Raw genomic sequence first — 17,651 nt, forward strand, 5'->3', positions numbered from 1 at the left:
GATGATGGACTACTTTCATTAACAGTGACAAATAAACACCTGAGCCTGGTAGTCAGTATGAGGCTTTCAGTAAAACAGAGATGGGTGCATGCTAGAGAAATAACTGAAGCCACTGGAATCTCTGAACTGTCAGTTACTCAAAAACAGCTTCAGGTCAAACATGACACCAGAAATCCAGGAACTCACTTTAGAGAACTGTACCCCTGAATCAGCTCCCCAGTGTGGATTTTTAAATGCATGAAATCCAAGCACCTATGAGACCTGTGAGTATAAAGGAATCAGGTAATGCATCAAACAGTGCTACTTTCAAAATAATCTGCTGGCACCACTATAAGACACTTGTACTGAAGTTCCTACTTTCAAAAGTACTGCAGAGGCAGGACCTTACACATAACTGCTACAGTCATTTCTATTGATGGTAATGTGGGCAGCAGTACAAGTAGTATTTTGATCAAATCAACATTTAACAAGACTTTTCCTTAGTGGTAATAAAAATATATATTTAATAAAATTAACCAACAAAGGTAGTCAAGATAAACCTGTATAAATTACTATTATTCACACAACTAGCTTATGCTGGTATTATTTTTTATTAATTTACTATACAAAAAAAAAATCAGCATTTGCTTATTAAGCTGACACAAAAAGATGAGGGTAGACTGCAGATTAGTATGTTCACCAGAGAAAGCAAAAACTGTCTAACTCAAGTGTCACTAGTCCCTTTGAAATATTAGATGACATTTTCTTTGTGTTGTTAAATCATGGGTTTGCTTTCATGACATTAATATTTCATGTACCACCATCTCTGCCCTCTGTAAGCACACAGTTATCCCATAGTCCCTATTTGGCCAGGCTATTAGAACTGAACAGCACTATCTGAAAGAGCTGCAAGCCCCTCTAGCTCAGCTAAAAAAATATTTATCTAATTCTATCCAATTCAATTCCAAAACCATCTTCACAAAAACCATATTTACACACTGAATGCATGAGCATGTCCTCCTTTTCCAAGGACTGTAATGGAGATAGCTGATACTGCTCCTAGCAATGCTGGCTGCCCTGGGGCACATTTTCCCATGGTATTTACAACTGATGAAATTCAGGGACTGAACAGGGAATACTTTTCCATCAGGAATACTGATAAGATTTCTAGTGTCTACTTTTTAAACCACAACAGTGACTGTTGTCATCACTCATTCTCTTGCATTTGAACTCTTAAGAGGCAGATCCTATTTTAATAGTGCTAAGAGATGAGAAAGAAATACAGAATGCCATATATTTTACACAAAAATACCTTTAAAGTAAATTAAAACCACATCTGAGGAGCTGTGTCTTATTTTGCTAGTGCACCTGCTGACATGGAATTTTAGAGACTCTAGAAAAAGTAAGGGAATCAGCTCCCAGTGAAAACTTGGGGGGTGAGAGGTTTCTTTCTCTGAAAAGCAGCCTGTGGGACTCACACACAGCTGCTACAGGAAGATATGGAAAACCTGGTTCTCCCTGCAATAGTCTGTTTTTAGCAACCTATTAGCCTCTGATAAAAAGTGCTTTCAAGACACTTTCATTAAGGTGCTTTCAGCTTTCAACTGCAGCATTGTTGAGAACCACCTACAGTAATATTCTCATAACTATTCTCTGAGCATCATAAAATAGCTACTCAACAATTTCATTCACATGTCTTTTTCAAAAAGATTGATAGGGTGATCTTTGGTTTGACTTTTTTGAGGGATTATGCATACGTGTTTTGGGGGTTTTTTGTTATAAAGTGTGGTGATTTAAAACAAATTCTGATTTCTTTTCCAAGCCACTGAAATCATAATTTTTTTTAACTTTTCCTACACATTATCCACAGCACGTTGATTACATGGTTTTTTGCATACTTACAAGGCCATGGTCCACACGGAAAAATGCCATCTGACAGGGCTTATTTAAAAGGTTAGAAAAAGCAATGAAGGCATCTGCAGTATCCAAGTTCAAGATCAATACAGCTGCTATGAATGACATGCCCTGCACCTGAAGAAAGGAGAAGAGTTACTCTTTAGCAGTAATTCTATTATATTGCCTCATTTTGTCCTTGTGCTCACTAGTATTTGATGCACTCATTGAGCTGCTGCATCTTGAGAAATGTTCAGAAAAGTAGGACTTTTTAACCCACATGCCCCTTGATATCACATGTTCAGTGCATGGAAGTTAACAATTCCCATGTTGTCTTCTTTCAAAGGCTCCAAGTTGAACTCCTAGGATAGGCTAGGTTGACAACACTTTCAAATATACAGAATAAAGATTTTTTTAACAATTAGGTGTTTCAAAGTAATCCCTTTTCTCCCAGGGATGGGTCATCTAGATCCTTATTTAAGGAAAGCTGAACTTGAACCCTAGAGACAAAGCCTGTACTTTTGTTTTCCAATAAATTACCAGCAGTTAAAAACAACTGCACTGAGTCATTTGATAAACAAAACCATTCTAAGATTATACATTTGCTTTATTGATATTGTTCCCTTTCTCTACAAAGTCTGTTGTGGAATCCAGGCAAACCTCTCTCACCCGAGGGTGCAGTGCTGCCACAGTGAGTCACATGGAGCAAGGTGTGACTGTCATTCCTGCAAACCTGAGGAACAAGCTCCTTCCCAACACAACAGGTTGTTGCTGTGCCACATGAGGCACAGCAGCTGATCTGCCCTTTGTCTCATTCCCAGCAGTCATGCTCAGCAGCTCCTGCCAAGCATTATGTGCTACCCACAAAGTAGGAATGTCCCCTCTCTACACTTGCCTTGTCTAAAACTGCTCCTCAATAAAGAATAAGCCTCTCTGTATAACTCTGCTCTGCACACAGAGACTACATGAAATCACTCAGCCCTCTCATAATCACTACTTCAAACACTATGATTGAGCTCATGTAGCTTCAATGGGCATTGCTTTAGAGATTGGTCCAGAAACTCACAGTGCTAAGGGACAGAAATAACAATCATTTCAATTCAACAGCAGTCTCAGTAAGATTGGTACTGATAATAAGGACATAACTACACCTTGTCTTGGATTCCAATTTTCAAATTATGTACTTTTCAGTACAAATATGGATTTTCCAATTACTTAACCTGTAAAAAGTTTAAATCCAGCAAAATAAATGTTATACACACTTCTCAAGCATGTACAGTAATAGAAAAAAGCACACAACCACCCCCCCCAAATCAATTAATACAGGTCTAAAAATGACTAATTAATAAAATCCTTCCTCCCCCTAATAACATCTCCCTCCCCACCCTGAAAAAAATAAATTCTTTACTTACATAGCCTACATCAGGTCTGTAACAAGTATAGGCTCCTAAAATACTGTGCAAAGTGTCATGGTAAGGACCACCCTATAATTAAACAAAACCAGCACAATACACCTGATTATACAACAAGCATGTTAAAAAACCTTCAGTGCTACAGATGGTCTCTATTACTGCTGACAAAGTAGCAGTAATACTCTTTCCCAATGTAGCTTAGAACAGCTGAACTATTCCAAATAATTTTAGCTTTAACAGAATGAAACAACTCTCCAAACCCCATTTATTATAAATACAAACAGTTCATCCAATACATTGATTACATATTAAATACTTATACAATAGGAAGGCAAGCCTAAGAGATTCCTTACAGCTCAGCAGCACTCTGGCAATGGTGCTAAGGATGCAGAACCACTTAATTGTCTCTGAGACTGGAGGCAAAAGTCAATCATGAAGAAAACAGTCAAAACAGCAATATGCCATAACACAGAAAGAGCATATTGAGAAGGACATGTACAGCTAAAAAGAATTTCACATTGCTGACTATTAACAGCTGCCATATCTTGCACTGAGTACTGTAAATGACTGAGAATGTCCAAAGAGAGAAGATTTTGCGTAAAAATGTTGATTTATCACAATCTAAATCTTTTAGAGGGCTGCTGAAATCTGTGCATAGAAGTACAAAAACTGATTAACCTGAGTCACTAAAGCACACTAAAACCATACAAGCTAAACCAGTTTTGCCTCAAAACAAAAAAGGCCAACCAGTCCCATTTGTTTGAGATGTTCTCTCTCACTGTATATTTATAACCAGCAATGTTGATTCACTGACTTTGGAACACTCACCTGCATCACTTCATCAGACAGAAACCAGCATGAACTATGTTAGATAAATCACAGTGATTACCAAACAGTTTGGGGTTTTGTATGCACCTTGATGTTACTCTCCTCTAGATTATTTCTAGTTTTCCAAAATCTCTAGGAACTTTATCCTCTCAAGATGTGTGCTCATTCAGAACTCTACAGCCTGTTCCAACCAAGGGACAGGCCAGATTATGTAAACCTAATTTCTTTGACATATCAAGACAAAAGTTAACATTGCTTACTTGTTGGAATATACAGAGACTAGGAAATGTTCTTGAGATATCCAATTTTATTAACTCCAAGCTTGCTTCTCTGTCAGCTGCAGAAAAACCAGCATCTGCAAAAGCCAAAGTTTTAATACATTTATTACAAACATTTGCTCTTGTTTTTATTTTCCAGCAAGGTTTACCTTTTGCACCTTTTGATGTGAATGCTAGGGAATAAGGCTACAGACAGAACAAATTCCCACATTCAGCAGACAGGCTAAGCAGAAAGTACATCCTGACCTCGAGCAACCCTCCAGTGCCCAGTGACCCTCAATATGTTTTGAAGTGAAGTAGGGAAAGATACAGGGCAAGGCAGGTCAGGCACTTTTTGTGTATCTGCTGACAAATCATTTGACAGATACAAGCCTGTTAATTGTGACCCCTCATCACCAACAAGGCTTCCCAGTGGATCCTGAGGTAGCTGCTTCTCTGAAAAAGCTGTGGTGGAAGAGGGAAGTGCTAAAGCAGCAGCCTGTGATAGATGCCACCTATCTCTATTACTCTCCTTTCAGCTTCATGTTTATTTAGCCTTTGTAGATCTTGTAACTGATACTATAATACCCTCTCCATAACTGAAACAGATCCTGCATCAAGTACATTTCTATAGCATTAGCCTTCATTCTGGTATCAAGATGTCTTACTGGTATTCTGTCTGTTCTGTATAGTTGGGAATTACCTACTGCTGTTTACTGAGCAAGCTGTCAATAGGCAATGAGCATCAATCAAATGAGTATCTACACTCCAGAAAATAAAGTGCAAGAGGAAGCTGGAAACATACTAGGTGTTATCTTATTTAAGATATAAACAATCTCAAGGGAACAAAGTGGGAATTTCCAATCAAAAATATTTTTCTGCTTATAAATGCCAGTATGTAATGTTGTCTTTTTTTTTTCTCCCTTCGGTATAATTACTTACTGAAGGCAATTTCAATCATTTGCATGTAGCTGCCTAATCTCTCAAAAACAGTCAACTCTTCCAATTAGTAAACCTCAAACTACTTCATCTGCAAAAAAAACCCTGCTGCTCTCTGAAGCACACCAATGACTTGAGCTCAAAGTTGCAATAAGGGACTAGAATGCAATTTTCTGCTCTAACCTGAATTGCAATCCCAAAACTATAGATGCAGAAAAGTATTTTGGTGTCCCAATTCCAGTGATAATCCCCAAACTACTATTTGTAGTTTTCCTACAAATTTGCATCAAAGTAAGAACTGTACCCAGAGATTACTTATAAAAAAACTCAAACAAGTGTGTACAACGCTTTTGTACAACACCAGAATTTCATTGAGAAAAATACAGCTATTCCTGGCTTTCACAAAAAGACATTTTCTTTTTACCAGAACACAACTTTAAAGCTGATTTTTTTTTAATTTTTTTTGTGTGTTTGTTTAAAATATGTGATTTCATTTTAAGGAACTAGTTTACAAAATGTCTTATTCTATAACACAGCAGAAATCATTTACAAAAAGCATACCTTCACATTCTACTTCAGGCCCTCCTGTACTAAGTGATCGCCACTTCTCTTTGGCACGAGCCAGGCAAATATCATACAGTTCTGGAGAAAGAAAAACACAAAACCAAGTTCACTATTTTATATATACATACATATATACATATATATTCACTATATTATATACACTGTAGCACATGCTCATGTCCACTAACCACCCACCACATGGACAATGCTGCCCTAGGCATTAACAGCAGCAGAACTTCCAGCTGGGTTACAGTGTTGAAAGATGTGTTCCCCTCACCTGTAACTTCATATTAAGTGAAAAGGAAAGGCAATCTAAACTACATTTTACATTCAAATATTTGCTTTTTCTTGCAGAACACTGATGTTCAAAATGACAGTCTGAATGGATAATTAGGAAAGTCTAGCAAATTATGTAAGAACTATACCCAAAGTAACTAAACAATGCACAGAAAAGCAGCACAATACAGCAGGAGTATAGGCAGTCTATCCCATTTCCATGTTGGAATTAATAACATAAGTTAGTCTTTCAGAGCTGAATTTTTCTGTACTCAGAAGTAATAGATTATTTCTACTCTCAAAAATCAAAGTACAAATCTTGCCAGGGGTCTGTTAATCTCTTACAAACCTGTTGTCTTACTTCAAATCAAAGGAAATACACTATACACATACTCATAGGCATTTCAAAATTAACAATTTTATGTTTCAAAAAGAAAAAAAAATTGAGTCATTAGTTCTGACCATCTCCATCCAACATCAAAGCAAGACACAGTGACAGCAATACTCAGAAACAATTCACAGCAGCAGTCCTAGAACAGCTACAAGACTAAAAGACACTGTATTTTTGAACAAAACACATCAAAGCAGCACAAAAAAAGCATAACTAGATAACATTTCCTCACACCCACACCACAACAGGTACAAGAATGTCCCCTTGCAATTTCACTCTGTGAGATAGCAGCAGCCTCACCGTGGGTGATGTTTAACTCGTTTCCAATGGCCAGGCTCCAGACTTTGCCTCTCACGCTCGGAGGAATGCCCTGCCACCACAGCTCTCGCACTTTACGCGAACAACACCTGCTCAAAGTAAAACAGGTCATTCTAAGAAACATTTCCTTGCCAGCTGAATTGCAAATATCCTATCACTGCTGATGGGATTCAAACCAAAATGAACATCAATGGCCCAAGAAGTAAAATACAATTTGCACATTCTTTAGTACTATTTTGCTTTGAACTGCAAAGGAAATCTTTTTTCTTTCCAACGTAATGGCTTTATATTGACAGAAGCACAGCAAACACAATACACATAATCTGCAGCCACACTTGATTAGCAAAAATCATAGGGGAAAAGTAAACAAATGGAAAGGAATTCCACACCTATGCCACTGCCTATGCTAAAGACTGGACAGCTCCATACAAGACTAAATACAGGAACAAGATACGAAAGTCTGCCCTCTGCCATCACCCTGCTGTGCAAAGACATGCAGCTTCCCACCTATCTTTGCAGTTCTGTGCCTCTGGAAAAATCCACAAAGATGTGACAAGGATTAACTTTTAGGTGGGAGCTTGAAAGACATTTTAAATGTCTTAAACAGGCTTTGAAATGGATGCAGCTGACATTCAGCAATCTGGGAGCCCAGGAGGAGGAGAAACAAAATAGCACCTAAGCACGAATGAAAAGTGGTAAAACCACAACAATCCATTTATCCTTCAGCAGATTCTGAAAATTAAAATGTAAAACAGCAAATACATTGGGGAACTTCTGAATTTATAAACCAATAAAGGAAAAGGTGGCCCAATTTTTACAGCAATCATAACAGATGCGTCTTCAAATACTAAAGACAAACATGTAAATCAACAATTTCTTTAGACTCAGTTTATTACACCTCAGTTCTCCAGAAACACATTTTCCAACAAATTCTGTCTTTTTAATACATATTCTCAGGATAACTGAATTCAATTGTTAAGCAAATTGGAGTTCTGAGTGCTGTTGGTTTATGGCTTATGTTGTGGTGGTTGTATTTGGAGCACTGGGGGCTGGTTTTTTTAAGATGACTGGCAAGGATCACCAAGGTATTTTATCAACTGGCTGTGCCATGTCTTTGAAGGAAATCTTCTAGCATTTAATATAAATAACTTTTTCCCTATTTCTCTTTTCCATCATTTGATTATCCCAGCATATATACCATTCTAGAATTAAAGAGGCTTCATAAACCATTCACATACCTCAATCTACACTGATATTACACTAACAGCTCAGTCAAGGAAAGCTCATTTCTGATAAATGAATGTTCAAGTACTATGCCTTATGCTTTTACATTCTCTACCACAGATCACTCCTCAGTGCTTCACAGTTTCTGAGTATCTTGAGCTTTCATTAAAGACAAGTAATAAGACTCAGCACTGCATCACTTCCAACCACTCTGTAGAAATAAAGATGTTGCTTATTTTTTTTGTAGCTGTTCAAGAATGATTTTCTAACAAAAGCTTCCAAGACCATTTAAAATTTATGTTTCTTAACTTTGCAACTTCTCTTCAGGATATACACTACAATTTTAATTAAAACTCAATATAACATACTGTCTTACATAGTTTCCCAGTTGGGTAAGATTTCATTGTTCCAAGTTAAAACAGCATTGCCAATGCTGTCTTCCAGTTTACAGCGTTCTTCCAGTTGTTTCTTTCTCTTCTGGGCTTCTTTAAGCTCTGCAAAAAAGGAATTTCCTTCCTAAGTTAATAAAACCAGAAACTAAATATTCAGTTAGTCATGGCTGTGCAACCATGTTAAGCACACTGTGTTCACCCTAAAGTACAGTGGACTGTTCAAATTCTGAAAAACTCCCAAGCATACAGCAAGCTGAGCAGTGATTGCAAATGTGAATAAAGAACAAACTGGAACTACAAGTTTCATTTTCCACAGATGGGACAATGAGAATTGGATAGTGCATGATTTCTTTGACTCTTCAAATCTAACCACACTATTAACTTTGATTTAACACCTCAGTCAGTCAACAGCCTCACCTAGTAGAACAGGTCAGAGTATTTCCTAATAAAGCCCCACCCCTCTTATGGCAGACTCAAAACTACAGGCCAAATTAATACAATTTTTTTTTTGGTTTTGATTCTTCTATTACAATTTAGGTATACTGTCATGAAATCACAAGAGCCACATTTCTGATGCTACTTCACATATGGATAATCTAAATGTTACACATACCAAATGGAAAACTTCAGTTCACTAAGAAGAAAATGTATTTCATGTCTAGTTTAGACGTACTTTGCAGTTTGAATTATCACTCAGTATTTCTTCCTGCATTATCAATTACTGCTTTTTCCACTGGCAAATTTGTTAAACAAATGCAGGCAGTCTCTACAGCAGGACATGGGTGTGCATTCACATGCTATCTACAGTATGAGGAGGTGCTCACTTGGCAAGCAGAACTCACTGAAGAACAGCAGTACCATGAACAAGGTGTTTGGAATGGACACATTTTACCTGATGGATCCACTTTAAAGCCCCACAGAAACTGTGCCTGAGCAGAACCATAGCAACTGCCTCATAATATTTTCAGCTCTGACACGAGCTCTTTGCAAGCCTGCTGAAATGCAGGCTTTCAATTTTTCTCTAACCAACAAGAGGGTGTTTACAGTCTTTGATCTCCTGACATCTTGACAATGTATCGCCCTGCAAAGCTGTTCATCTGGAGTGGCTTCAGGGAAAATGGGTTTGTCATGGTATTTATCTGGACAGAATGACTTACTCCAGTTCAATGAAGACAGCACAAGGGCCTGGCCATTGCCTAACAATCATCCCATTTTCCCCAATCCACCCACCCTCCATGCAGAGAAAGAACAGGGAAACTCCTTTACACTACACATACAGTAGCAGATATACTTAACAGGAGTCACATGAAGTCAGAACTTCACTGGTAGGTATGTGATGTTCAAGATGACAAGAGGATACTTCTATTAGTGTGTCACTTGCTGCAGTTAAGTCCTGTGTTCACATACCCTTTTCACTGTTTCATACAGTTCAAGGGTGTGACCAGCTGGAAAACTATATTTCCAGTAGCTCCCACTGGATGCAAAACCCAAGTCCAAATCTCCTATTATTGCAATGCTTGTTTTGAATTAGAAAACCCAGATGGTCAAAAATACCAGCCAAAAGAAACGACAACCATCACCTCTTCCTCATGTTCATGGTACAGTTTTACTAAGACACTTCTGCAAAAAATATCAGGCAAGAAATTATGAGCATATCCTTGAGAAAGCTGTAAATTTTAAGTGAGAGATTATCAAATGAACATAACTGCATACATTTTCCTGTGTGGAAAATTATGTGTTTATGTACTACGGCCCGAACAGGTTGCTTCCAGCATGAAACTGACAAATATCCTGCAGTTTCAAGTCCAGTCTTCACTAATTTGGCCAACAATCTACTTCAATATATTACTAAGTTTTTAAACCTACAAATAGTGGGTTTGTCAATCACTCATTTAAGAGTTATGGATTAAAAAATTATTTCCTGCTGAGTTCTAGGACCATTTTTTTTCAGCTTGGAGCTGGGCTTTTCAACAAAACTACCTTTGCTCCTCTTTCTTGGGAGTGATCTTTCTTTGAGAGGAAGCAGAGATCCCTCACATTACAGAGCAACAGAGTGACTCAAGTGCATTCCAGGTTTAGAAATATCCCTATACTTTTCAAATCTGAAGACAAGAAATTCCATCACCTCTTTTTTTTGCTTGAACCACCATTTCTTCGTACTGTTGCCTGTGTTTCTGAGCTTCTTCTGCTGGTTTTGCAGGAAGGTTCCTAAAAAATAATATTTACAGTTGGCATGACTGTCTAAATAAAATTCTAGACACTTCTAAATGAAAAGCACACTCGGCTTCCTGTCAAAATATCCAGTCAAAGAGCAGAACAACAGATCCTTGGAAAGAATCTTTTTTTTTGCCAGAGTCAGCAGAAGGGAAGAACACTGACCAGCTATGAGTACGTTTATACACAAAATACGCTGAGTAATTTCCTTACGTTTGGTAATTTCAGCATTTTTATTGTTAAACCAACTGAACCCACAGGCTGGTCTTCATAAAGAGAATACACTGCTATATACAATACTGGCTGCTTTGGATTTGAACTGGTAAGATACAGGACTGTATTCTTTCTTACTGTTCACCTTGTTTAAGAGTTACATCCACAACTTTCTTTACTCACATGTAATGACTCCCTAATCCAGCTTTTTCCTGCTCTCTGAAATTCCATTTCTATTTTAAAGAGTTAACTCCTTCCCTTCTCTTCTAGAGCAACAAGTGGCACTGGAGTCATCCTCTATATTCTCCATTTTTTAATACTAACAAAACATTTTGATTTGTGATTAAGGCTCTGCCATACAAATGCATGTGTTCATATGTCAGAACACACGACCTTTCAGCTAATCCTATTTGTAATGAACATAACCATATGTATCTCTTACAGCTACAGCATCAGCAAAACATCAAAACAGGAAATGACTATTTTGTTCTGTATTGTAGAACACTGTATTTTGTTCCTAGAACAGTATATATCTTTCATTAATAGAAAAGCTATGCAAAAATTCACTTTCATGTTCCATCCTGCCTGATGTGTGACACTGTTTCCATGTGTCACACATCAGGCAGCTGACAGCCCCCAACACCATTAACAGTTAGAAAGCATTACTATTTATGTAACCACAGTGCCTGTAAGGTACACATAAGCATGTCATACAGGCCCATGAGTATTTTTACAAATCAAGGTTGTTAGCAGAAAAACAAAAGTAAATTTTCACTTTGGTGAAATGTTGGTTTGTTAACCAGAGAGACCAATCAACTCTTTATCCATCTTCACTTTGGTAAATCGATCTGCATCCTTTTCTTAAATCCAAGTCTTTAGAAATTATTTAAGTTAGGGGAAGTTTGGAAAGGAAAACCAGATGAAAGAAGTCAAGTATTGCTAACTTAAATTCTACCACACAAATTATTGGCTCTATATCTTAACATTGCCAACAAACATGTGAGATGGTGTTTAGTATCTATTAAAATTCAACTAATGCTTTTTCCAGTTGAAGCTAGAGGCACTATGTAATATTTATTGATTTTTTACTGTGAAGTTTTACCTAAGCCCTACAAACAAGTGTGAAATCAAGAGCAGGTATTTTGAAAAAAAAATAATCTCACTCCACTTTTCTGTCCGAAGTCTTAAAAAGGAAACTACTCAAAGACTAATAGGCAAACACAAAAAAAAGTATACAAAGTGTGGGTAAACAATGAAAAAAAGATTCCTTAATAAGAGTCAGATAACAGCACTGCTGTCCAGAGCAGTTTTCCCATTAGATGAAAGAAGTGATGCTTCAACTGTCTTCAATTTTAAAAATACTTTTCTGCTACAAGTTCCCCACTCTATCAACAGTAGGAAAGAAAGCAAAATCTGAACATTCCCTGTAATGTAACACTAACTTCATCTGTCTGAACACTGTACTACTCAGATTATCCCACAAAAAAGAGATTTTTAATAGACAAGTTTTAAATACAACAGATAACCTAGTACACTTTGTTTCCAGTTGGACATAATAAAGCCTGCTATAACAAATAATCACTCTTATACTTTTCTACATCTCCCAATGTCTTGCCACACAGTCCATCAGCCAAGCCAGAAAGTTCTTTAAGTAACCCTACAATTAGACTACTTGGATGCAAGCATTTCTTATACAAGTTTGTGTTGATGAAAACACAGATCTATGTTATGCCAGTTCTTCACATCAATGCACAGCTATACTAAAAATGCAGATGTCATGGCCATAAAGCCAGTTTACATTCATAATCATAAACTGACTAAGCATGACTGAATTTGTGTAATTCAGGAGAAAAACATGGTAAAGCAGCTGCTGGTAAATCGCTTTGGAGTCACTCTGCATATGCAAAAATCTCCTTGCAGTAAAAGGTATGAAACAACTCATCAAGTGCTTGACAACCCTTAAAATGTGATGCTGAACTCCCTGCAGAGCAATCACTATACTGTTTCATTATTTATGGAGGTGTGGCCTTTCTCTGTGTAAACAGGACATTGTATTCTTGCTTCTCAATTTCTTTAGCATATACTAGTTTTGTTTTTATGCTTAGGTTATCTCATGGAAAATAAAAATCCCTTAATCATGTTAAGGAGGTAGAATTACTCAAAACAAAAGCTCTGCTATCCTAATTAACTCTCTTCACAAAAAGCCATTGCTTTTATTATAAAATGAAGTTCTTTCTGTTTGAATAATTTTTCTCATAATCACCCCAATTTCATATTCAGTAGTCTGAAAAAAAAAATCTACTTTAGATTTTAAATTATCTGTTGAAGTTAGAGTAAGCAAATACACTGAGTTAGAAAATACTTGCTAGGTTTTAAAGAGACCCTCACTGTGGCACTTCCAAAACTTACGCTGGTCGGTCCTCTAAAATAAGTGCTGTAGTGGAGAGTGGTTCAAAATCAAGATTCTTCCTCACATTCTGTTTAGGAGAGAGTGGTCTCTGAGCTCGTCCAGTTTTTTCTTCATATTCCTAGAGAAGAAAAAGACAGGGAAACTTACATGAGTGCAGAGCACCAAGATGATGCACTTGAGAATTTAAAAAGGGATCTAGAAAACTTTTCAAGACAATGTTTTCACATCTCAGCCCTACTACAGTCCCTTTGAAGCTTTTCAACTAGAGCAACCTCAACACTGAAAATACCATAAACAAAATTTATGTTCAGGAGTGAATCTTGATGGTTTTTTCCATTCTTTCTGTTTGTAAACACATCTTAAGTTCCCCTGGCTGACAGCCTGCTTTTCCGAAGTATTACTAAGGAGTTTACAAACAGCAGGTACTTTCTGAGGCACAAAAATAGGACCTATTTAAATTTTTATTAATTTACACTGTTTTCAAACTAAAGTAAAAAGTGACCACAACCTCCATGTCTTAAAATCTCATTGTAAGATTTCTCCTACACAAGCTGTTTTCATACGCAACAGCTCAACAATGGGGAGAGAAAAAAACAAAGGCCACACTTGGTACAATGCCTTGGACAATCCTAAATCACAGTAGATCATAACATGCTAACCTGTGTCTGTAATCAGACACTGACACACTGGAGCAAGGCTAGCAGAGAGGCACTGAGATGTCAGGGTGTGGAGCAAGTGCCACATGAAGAGAGGCCAAGAGAACCAGGCTTGCTCAGCCTCCAGAGGAAGAGGCTTTGTAGGGAGAGGAGGCGAGCACTGGGACAAGTTGCCTTGTGACACAATTCCCAACCTTGGAAGCATTTAAAGCTCAGGGGGATGAGCCCTGAGAACCTGGTTAAAGCAGACTCTGTCCTGAGAGGAGAGTTCACCCCTCAAGGTCCTTCTACCCTTAATTACTGCATCACCCTGACCTGCAGGAGAGGACTTGGCATTCAGGTACCATTTTATTTTTACTTTTCCTACAAAAACTGGTTTAAAAGAAAGTATACTAAAACCATGACCTAATGGGATAAAACAACCTTTACACAATTTCCATGTACTTCAGTGCTTGAAGTATTACAGCAAACATTAAATATGCAAAGTATCAGTGATACACAAACAACAAACATGGTCAAACAGTCCTAAGGAAAAATCACATCCACATTATATGTAGTTACTTCTACATTAAGCTTTATAATGATTCTTGCCACTTCCAAAACTCAAAGGCTTTAATGCACAACTTTTTTATTCCATTTCTATTAAAATAAAATTTAGAAAAACACAAATGTGCACTATCAATGAGCACTATGAAGAGTGCTCCAGCCACACACCTTTTCCTGCTAGCACAAAGAGTTCCTCAGATGGTTCTGCTCTCTTTCTCTCAACCTAACCTCTCCATTTCAGCAAAACTTTCTTGAGCAATAGATACAGCGTTTCCAACCAGCGATGTTCTTTCGGCAACTAAAACAGGATCCATCCCTTCCAGAAAGGCTGTCTCCAATCACATCTTAAAAAAGGTGATGGATGAAAACTAGTCATGATGTAATGAATGTGGACCAACACAGCCTTGGTCTTCTACTCCGTGTTGTACAGTTCAATCCTCGTTCAAACTACTTCCATGGGACTCATGGATACAGGTCTGTGCAGCCCTCAGGACACACAAAATCCCTATTTTTCCTTGTCTATTAACTGGGCACTGCCTCAACAATCAATCCTATGATGACTACATTGCTGTAATGGGAAACATGGTCATGAATTTGGAATGTCTGGCTCATTAATACCAGCTAATACCGCTATGACATCAGTTGGAAAACAAGGAAAAGAACCAAAGAAAATGCATTTAAACTACGGACTAGCACTTAGCTTGTCAAGTAAAGGGACAGTGCTCATGCTGACAAAGCCATTCACTAAAAAAAACCTCCAGAAAGAAAATAAGCAAAATCATACTATAAAAAAGGTACTGAGGTAGAGAGCATATTCAGAAAGCACAGGTTTACACTGGTCACTTGCACCAGCAAACAACTGAGAGTGACCAGTGAGTAAGTGCACCATCATAATGGGCTTCAGCTGCACCAGCTGCAGAGTAAATCCACTGTGCTGATAGCAATGAAGCAAATGGCTTTTCTTTCTCCCAGTTTCTATTAAGAGACTGATTTTTTTAATGAGCCCTTTTTCACAAATTAACATAGTCAAATATTAACCTCTCTTACTCCCTAAAGCATCTCAGAATTTGACATTAAAACATATGCACCCATTGTTTATTATAGCAGAAGTTCCAGAAAAGCTGCTTAATTTTGACTTATGAAAATTATATTCAGGGTCTTCTTTCACTGAAAGCCAACTGGAGAGCAAAATTGCTTTTGGAAAGTGAGAAAAGAATGTCCACACTGGGCTTCAATGGGAATTTTATTCTGAACACCCAAATTGATTTGGAAATCCCTTTCAGCTAAGCAAAAAGTTCTCCAGATCAGCACTACACATCTCCTTACAAGAATTTCTTGGTTAAGAAAATGTTTTATTTCTAAATATGGATGCTAGTTACAGTATCAGCACATCAGGACAATTACGCAAACCTCCCAGAAGAGCCAAAGCCCACCCTGCATTTCAGCAAGTATTCACTGGTGTTCTACTCAGCACTACCCTACAGTAAAAAAGCCAGACCAGCACAAAAATGGGAGTGGCACATTTGATCAGATTACAAGTATGATTCCTTTGTACCAATTTCATCCTTTTCAGTGGTAGCCAAAAAAGAATAAAAATGTCCTCTTGTGATATTATCTACAAGACTGCTTTTTATTAAGGGAAAATTAAAAAAAAAACCAAAAAAAACCACCAACAAAACAAAACCTCCTACCCCAGTTCCCCCCCCCAAAACCCACAAAAACCAAATATCCCAAAATTCACAGAAAACAGAAGTTCATGAAAATTATCTTTTACCCCAGTGAGAAGAGAATGCAATTTCAGAGCACAATGTATGATACAGCAATGAAGCACACTGAAGCCTCCACAAACTCATATTAAGAGTATCTGCTGACTGAGCAAGTGCAAGTATTTGCACATACAGGCAGATTGCAATAGGCTGAGCTACACAATAGGTCATTTTAAGCTTTTTCTTTTAAACCAGACTCAAATCTCTCACAGGTACAAATAATTCAGGATATGTTTAAATGCTATGCTGCAATTAGGGGTTACTAACCTGATACAGTTACAAGTTAATTTTAGGATCAACTTAGGATGAGCTGACCGTTTACGACTTAAAATACAGCCTTATGACTGGGATCATTTAGGCTTTCTTCCAGGTTTCGCCTTTAGCTGTTCACAAGAGCTGAACAAGGGTTTGAAGATGTTCTATTAAAAGCGTGCTGTAGATTAAAGCACTGATTTAAATAATCCAAACTAAACAAAGAAAGCCCACAGAAACACGCCTCCTGAAACCAAGTTTAATTCTGGGTGGAACCTGCCAGCTTTGCAGTTAAAATGCGAGAAGCTCTGACTGTGGTGATCCTATGCGATTCTTCAAAAAAGACAAGCCAACCTACAAAGGGATCCTCAACAATCTCTGCCGAGAGACACAAATAACCCTCTAGAACCCAGGGCAAGCGCTCAAAGACCGACTGCTCTACCCGGGAGAGCGCTGTGGGACTTCCCACACGCCCCAAGGCTCCCCAGGCACCAGCAGCACAGCAGAACTGAACCTACAATAACACAAACTGCTCTATCAAGGTCATCTTGTTTTGGCCCTGCGTTTTTAAAGGCAGCCACTTTCCGACAGAGCCGAATATGAAATATTCATGCTGGCTGCCGGAGCGGCAGACGCCAGGCTGCGGGACTCTGGCTCCAGGGGCGGCAGCAGGGCAGGGCAGGAGCGATGGCCGGGATTCCAGCCGGGTTCCAGCCTGCAGCCCCCACGCTCCGACACCCCGAACACCCGGCAGAGCTGCGCTGCCGCCTTCCATCCCGGCGGAGCCCCGCCCCGCACAAAGAGAATCCCCTTCCCGGTTAGCTGCTTCTCCCCCGGACTCGGTGCGGCGACTGAGAAGCGGACGAGGCCGGGTTCACCCACAAGCGTTCAAGTCCGCGCCCGCCCATCCCGCCTGCCCCGACTCCCGCGCCCCGCAGCTGCCCCGCTCCGCTCACCATGAACGCTGCGGTCCCTCACGGGCGGCGGCGCCGGAGCCCCATTGCCCGCCCCGCACCGCGGGCCTGGCTCCCGCCGCCCGGGCCCGCACGGCCTCGCGGGCCGCCCGCCCGCCCCGCCCGGGCCGCCTCCCGCGGGTGGGTCCGGCCGGGCCGCCCCGCCCC

The 17,651-nt window shown here is 38.9% G+C and overlaps 1 protein-coding gene across 2 annotated transcripts in view; it reads right to left on the reverse strand.

Moving 5' to 3' along the window:
- The window catches only part of TBC1D14 (TBC1 domain family member 14), a 65,020-nt gene that overhangs the window by 13,805 nt on the left and 33,564 nt on the right, over positions 1-17,651 (reverse strand). The window contains exons 1-9 of one of the 2 annotated variants that reach the window (XM_071447494.1): positions 17,487-17,643; positions 13,310-13,428; positions 10,599-10,681; positions 8,458-8,575; positions 6,840-6,946; positions 5,870-5,950; positions 4,373-4,467; positions 3,285-3,356; positions 1,882-2,010 (exon numbers count right to left, since the gene is read on the reverse strand). In XM_071447494.1, coding sequence (XP_071303595.1) covers positions 1,882-2,010; positions 3,285-3,356; positions 4,373-4,467; positions 5,870-5,950; positions 6,840-6,946; positions 8,458-8,575; positions 10,599-10,681; positions 13,310-13,428; positions 17,487-17,489 — 807 coding nt within the window. In that variant the 5' untranslated portion in view covers positions 17,490-17,643. Of the gene's footprint in view, positions 1-1,881; positions 2,011-3,284; positions 3,357-4,372; positions 4,468-5,869; positions 5,951-6,839; positions 6,947-8,457; positions 8,576-10,598; positions 10,682-13,309; positions 13,429-17,486; positions 17,644-17,651 lie in introns of those variants that run through there. The other variant, XM_071447493.1, reaches the window with a different exon arrangement.

Source organism: Agelaius tricolor, unplaced genomic scaffold, assembly GCF_023055355.1.
Source record: "Agelaius tricolor isolate 1412-34295 unplaced genomic scaffold, bAgeTri1.0.p SCAF_24, whole genome shotgun sequence".
NCBI classification, from domain to species: domain Eukaryota; kingdom Metazoa; phylum Chordata; class Aves; order Passeriformes; family Icteridae; genus Agelaius; species Agelaius tricolor.